Source organism: Pimephales promelas, chromosome 16, assembly GCF_988280905.1.
Source record: "Pimephales promelas chromosome 16, fPimPro1.hap1.1, whole genome shotgun sequence".
Classification (NCBI taxonomy): domain Eukaryota; kingdom Metazoa; phylum Chordata; class Actinopteri; order Cypriniformes; family Leuciscidae; genus Pimephales; species Pimephales promelas.
In genome coordinates, this window is record NC_142784.1 from 30,580,849 (window position 1) to 30,587,642 (window position 6,794).

The window sequence follows — 6,794 nt, forward strand, 5'->3', positions numbered from 1 at the left end:
GCTTTAAAGTGAATTGGGCTTTCAGAAATATTATCGATTTGACTACATTGACAGTGGATGAGCGCAAAACTGAGGCTACTGGACAATAACTGATTTTAATTGAATGATCTTCCGTAGAGCTGTTTCATTTTGTTTGTTTTTTGTCAACTAAACTGTGATATGAACTGAATTATCGTTGAATGTCAAACAGTTTAACAAACATTCATACAATGGTTGAGAGGTCAAATGTTAATTTCGAGAAAGGTCCTTGATTAGCCCAGATGGCTCAGGATATTCCAGTTCTTGTTTTACAACATTATTTATTTTAAGATGTGACTCACAATCGATGCATGTGTGAAAGAGGGATAAAAAGATGTGGATAAGTTGACGCATGGCAAAAGGTGATCCATGGACCTCTGCAGGAGAAAAGAAACATAATTATTCCTAAATAATAATATAATAATAATAATAATAATACAATCACTGAAGAGCGTTGATAGCTTTTAATCGCAGACAAATCGTTCAAAAAGTTTCGACTCGAAAGACTCTTTCATTTCGATATTTGTGATTATTAAACCTTCTCTGTAACTGAACATCTGTTCTTTAGGACAGATATGGCAGTCTTTTATTTGACTGATATTTATTGTAGTGACGTAGGTGGCATCTATGAATAGTTTAAATACCTAATTTGTGTGGAACAACTTAAATGAAGATGCAGACCAGTTGGTACTCAGAGAATGAAGAGAACTGGCACTAGCTGGTTACTTCCGAGTTCATGGACTGGCTGCAGTAACACGTCTCTGTCCATGCAGGGGCGCTCGCGGTCGAGTGCAGAATAGGAGTCAATGAAATCCACTTTTCTCAGGATGTAATTTTTTGTCAAGTAATTTGAAAGTTGCATTCAAAAGGGAGGGCTAAGATAATACACTCAGCTGAAAATTGCATTTTTAAGTTCACTTATCTGTTCTAAAAATCCGTTCAAAACTGTGATGACGTCACACAATAGCAGAATGCTAGCGTGTTCCGGCCAACAACGGCCTAACCTGTAAGAAATCAAAAGGACATAAGTACTCGTTCATTCGAATTTTGGCCTATTATCTATATTGAACTTGCGGAATCAACAATAAAATCTATGTTGATTTAACGAATAGCAGGTGAAAGAGACACATTTATCCGTTTAGCCCCATAGACTCCCATTCATTCTGCGCTCGCCCGCGATCACCGTGGAATTCTAATGAAACTGCAACCAAGATGATACACAATAGGGCTAATAGGAAGTGCCAAGGCTCTCCCTTAGACGGACTCTGGTACTATCCTGTTATCCGGACCCCACATATACCATTTCGGAACTATAGTCATCACTAATTGGTCTTAACCCCAGTGACGGGTTTAGGGGTGGGGTTAGGGGTAGGCCATCGTCCCTGATTGGTCTTAACCAAAGTGCCGGGTAGGTTTAGGGGCGGGGTTAGGGGTAGGCCATCCCCAGATAGCAAACTGACATTCAATCAACGTGGAAATATGACATCGAAACAACGTTGATCTGACATTGTTTTGCTCATCGAATTAACGTTGAACCAACGTCAGATGCGTCATTCTTTCAAAAATAACGGAAAATCAACTTGAAATCAACGCGTTGTTTCAACGTTATGAAAGCAAACTAATTTTCGATTTCATTTAGCTTTGAAGAATGCCGCGTCTGACGTTGGTTCAATTCGATGAGCAAATCAACGTTGTTTCAATGTCATGAGAGACGTCGTTTCCACGTTGATTCAATGTCAGTTTGCTGTCTGGGTCGTGGGGTCCGGATAACAGGAAAGTAAATTGTATAAATTGGGTATTTATTTTGACCGTGCTTAATTGACAGATTTTTTTTTATCATATTTTACTTCTGTTTCTATGCGGTTTATGTCCCGATGACCAGTGAAAGTTCTGACTCTCTGCCCATTAATTTAGATAGGAGCCCGGTCTTGTTAGTCCGAAATAGCTGCCCGGCCGGAAGCATCGCCAAGATGACGGTCGAGTGGCATGACTTGCCTAAAAGTAGGCTACTTTGTGGATGTGCAGCCAACAAATCTGCGTGCTTGCTATTGTGTCAGTATGGATCAAACACTTTGAGGAATGTTTCCAGCATTAAATCTATGATACAAAGAATTAAGGCAGTTCTGAAGGTTGTCCAACCCTTTACTAGCAAGGTATACCTAATAAGGTGGCCAATGATTTTCCTATCTGAGGAGAGCTATCTGTTAGGTCAAAGTTTGCTCATGACATGGAGAGATACGGTAACACTGTTTGAGATTCAGTTTGGTCCATATAGGATCATGGCAGTTTTCTGCCAGTCCATACAGTCATTCATTACAGTGTAAAACTATAACATCACTGAATGCTGTTGCGATCATCATCAATTTGTGTATCTGCTTTTTCTCATATAGTCTATATTTACTGCACTTCGCCTCATTTTCCAGTTTGTTAACCTAGATCCTTCTGTTTTGTTTGTTTAAATTAAACTCATCTCTGAGGCCTGATGTCGGCACCCTGTCTGTCTTCGTTCATCCCAACAGCTGCATAAAGCTTATTGTTTTAATTCTTGATAGTACTGTTACCAAGGCACCCGAGTTATCAGATAAATAGCTACAAACACCCATACATCTACCGTGCACAATAAACCAACTTTTGCATCATAACTCCCTTTTGACTTTTTATAACCCACATCCTCTTGAAAAAAACAACACAAACACAAAGTTTGCCAGGCAGAAGTATTTTATTAGTTCAAGTTGCAAGCAAGATTATTTTCGAAATGCATTTTACTACTACATATAAGCTGATTATCAAAACAAAGGATAGTTGATCTCACTAATACAGAATTGCATAAGAGGTGAACGTTACTGCAGTTAGATCTCTCTTTAAGGCAGACAGCGTGCATCTATGGGAGTGTTTCCTTCCCCTTTACAAGCATAACACACAGTCTCACTCACACAGCGGAAAAGAGGAACATGAGCCGCAATCTTCTTAAACGCAGTCTGAAGATCTTTTTCAATGTCAAACTTCCAGAAACCCTTGAAGACGAAAGCTTTAATTCCATCGTGTTCTTTCCATTTCTCCAGAGCATTTATAATGTTGTGACTGCTTGACGGATTCAGACACGTGTCGACACAGGGAGATTCAAAGGTGTAGAAAACAGAGCAGCCGTCTTTTCTTTTATTCAAAAGTTTGCTCATGGGTGAGTTGTCGACAGGATTCAGCAGGAGAGACTCTGAATGCATGTTGTATTGCTTTTTTCTACTAATTACAACTTTCCTAGTTCCTGCAGCGATGAGCTCTGAACCCTGGTAAAGTGCGTTTGTTTCATCAGTAATGGCATTTTTCACATTTGCAGCATTCTCCTGAGTCAGGAAGGTGTTCAGATTGAAGTTCTGTTGACACTGATCCTTCGGCACATTGATGGCGGTGGCGTACTGACGGGCATGTCCATCTATATCGACTCTCTTATATCTGTAAAACAGTAAACAAGATCAAGTTTTGACTAATGACACACCCATGTTTTCAATGCATGGCCGCTTTACTGAGTGCTTCTACTTCCTCTTTTTTGCTCTACTTACTCATTGCTTAACTTAGTTTAAACTTTTACTTTTTCATAGATTGGAGACTTACTTCTGCTCAAAGAAGTTAATAATACGGGCGAGAGTATTGATGTCCACAGTGTCAACACTTTCTGTCCAGTCGGGAAGCAGAAAGAGCAGCAGGAGTCCACTCAGAAACACAGTGAACTTCTAAAGTCACAAAACAGCACACACACACACAGAGAAAAACTAATTGAATGGATAAATATCAAGTGCATTATCATTATAATAGAAAATAAGTCCATTTAAAAGACCTGTATGACACCACATCTTAATAATAATTGTTAAATCTTGAATGTGACTGACCATGTTTGTTGTTTCAAATCTTAAAGCCCAGAGACGATCTGTAAGTCTTCAAAGAAGGAGGAGTGATAAGAGTGAAGGAGAAACGGGGATGGGATTTATTCTGAGTCTGGACCAGCCTTCTTCTTAAAAAAACAAAACAAAACAAAAAAAGACCACAAAATTACTACGAAAACTGCATGCTTTCATCACTGATTTTCCCAGAATAATTCCATTGACCTTTTTTTTGTTTGTATGGCTCAACTATAAGAAAAATAATATTATATATTTTAATAAATGTCTCAATGGTTTAAGCATATTTGCCAATTTCTTTGAAATTTGAAGCAGCTATGTTACTCTGATTCTGTGACAGCTGGAATCCGTGGCCTGCAGGCATCACGAGCCCGTGGCATTTACTGATTCTGAAGCAATCATCAATATTCACTTTCTCAGTTTAAGACGGTCTGCTTCTTACACCTTTAAACTAAAAATGAGTTGTAATGAGTGGTCTAAATTTTCTGTTGTTCTAAGTCTTTTCACGAGGGGAATCCGGTCACCGTCATTTTGCCAAGTACATGATCCTGGATCAACATATTTTGCCCCAAAATCTAGTCCTTACCCAATCCCTACTCCTAAACCTAATCCTACCCATAACTTTTCCCTAAAATCAGAGGGTAGGCCTAATGAAAGATTAATAAACCCTGATGTACTTCACCCTAGCCTGGAAAAACCCAGACAACTTCCGGCAAATTGAGAATGACTAACTTCACCCTGGTTCTAAGCCTAAACTTGACATAAACTGTAAACTTGTCCCTAAAATCTGATTGGTTGATTGGACAGTTGATCCAGGAACATACATGTGGAACTCGGTGAAATCACGTTCACCAGTGGAATCTAGTAATTTAATTAGGAAAACGCCCCAGTGACGGCTAGCTCGTTAGCTTTCTGCTGAAAAAAAAAAACGAAAGAAAGAAAGAAATGAAAGATGAAAGAAATGAAAGATGAAAGAAATGAAAGAAAATCGATAAATCTGTCATCGAATAATATAAATATTTATCGGAGGTGCCATGTGGTGTCGTCGACGATGCCGTCGGTATCATTACAACGTTATAGTTTCCCTGCTATGAGAGTGTAATGAAGTCAAGACATGTTTGAGGATCAGATGAAAAACAGATCAGACTGTAGTTTTATTTTCATCAGCTTGAGCTCGTCCTCTCTCTCTCTGTGATGAACATGTGCCAGACCTATGAACTTTACCCTTTGACCTCTCAGATGATGAAGCAGGGTGAAGGAAAGGACTCTGTTTGAAGGTTGGCATTTACAGAGGAAGACTGCGGGTCAAAAGAAGCTTCTGAGAGAGCCAATGAAAGGAAGAAAGATGCATGAGTTTGTCATAAAACAGCATCTGTCTCACTGTCTGTTATTCTTGAGGTGTTTTGAGGAGGGTTTCAGTATTCACAGGTGAAGCGTTCGATCAGATGAGGAAGAGCAGAGACATGAATCATCCTGGAAAGTGTGAAACATCAGCTATGAGACAGATGTGTGAGAGATGATGTTTTTATAATGACATTTTGAGTGAATTATAATGACTATAGACTAATTGAACCCTTAATAAAAGCCATATTAGCTCTTTATGAATCTATTTTGCAATTGACAATATCCATAAATTTCACCAAAATGAGGTAATGTCTGCAGTTGTGTCTTCAAAGTATAGCTAAGTACATACACACACAAACAGGGTTTATTGTCATACAATGAATGATTTAATTAGGCAAAATATCTGTAGGATACATATACAAATACATAATAAATTAATTAAAAAAAAACATTCAGAGTTTGTGTGGCTGTATTGTCAATATTGTTGAGAGTTTTTAGTTTTTTACCATCTCTTGTATTTCTTGTAAGGAAAAACAACAAGTTGGGGTTTAATTATTGTGGGGAAAGACAAACTTAAATGGCAATCATAAGCAAATCATTAGAAATATATTTTCTAAAAATAAAAAAGTAATTTTCACAGTGCATCTTTCCAACACCACGAATTACAGCAATGCCAAAGGAATTATTCTTGAAATGTAAAAAAGGAGTATATTTCGAACTCACTTTAAAAGGTACACTATGCATCTTTTTATGTTCAAAATTAACAACATTTAAAGAATGAAACGATTGCAATTTTTGTCTTATAGTAAGCCTGTTAAAAGTGTTTATATTTTAGACCTGACGGGATGGTTTTCGTAAGAAATTGTGTATATGTCACTAGCTTCTGTGTCTCATCATATCCATAAATAGAGTTACACACGTATGGTGTGTGAGTGGCACAGGTTAGTTGTCACAACGAGTGAGACAGGTTGATATTGAGCATCTCAAACCGAATCAGCCGTTTTAAACAAACAGAACAGAGGAGAGTCTGCTGGCAAAATGAGCTCGTAATAAAACATGAATCAACATTGGCTTGGCTTTTCAGAGATGGCGAGAACTGGTATTTAAAATGTTGTAAAAGTATGCGAAGATGCCGTTTTAGTACTCAACAGGTGAGTAAAGTATTTTATTGAACAGATAAATTGCCATATGTAGCATTATCTATTATGAAGGCTCATTTCATTATGTGTGCTTGAATTCATTTTCAAAGAAGTAGCATTTCTATTAATGTGTAAAGCTACAGTAATGTGTTCAGCTTGTCAGCTTGAGATCCTTTCATATAAACTGGTTATATCTCTGAAGTCTAGTAGTGAATGTTTTATGAGCAGCAGGAGTAATGTATTTCTGTCATGACAACTCTTGGAGTGTTTGCAATGGTAATGGATATGACAAAATTGATATGTTTGGTCTTGAAAAGAGCCATCTAGAGTATCATGACAGAACTTTGTATTCACACAGAGCCAAAGCACAACCAAAACAATGTTCTTCCACAAAATGCAT

The 6,794-nt window shown here is 37.9% G+C and overlaps 1 protein-coding gene across 1 annotated transcript; it reads right to left on the reverse strand.

Moving 5' to 3' along the window:
- Positions 1-2,718: 2,718 nt before the first annotated feature.
- On the reverse strand, positions 2,719-4,017 carry LOC120483592 (uncharacterized). The gene is made up of 3 exons (XM_039678724.2): positions 3,903-4,017; positions 3,628-3,746; positions 2,719-3,468 (listed from the first exon to the last, which is right to left on the reverse strand). Exons 1-3 carry the CDS (start codon positions 3,903-3,905, stop codon positions 2,880-2,882), a joined length of 711 nt encoding a protein of 236 aa, XP_039534658.2. The 5' UTR covers positions 3,906-4,017; the 3' UTR covers positions 2,719-2,879.
- Between the last annotated feature and the right edge of the window lie 2,777 nt (positions 4,018-6,794).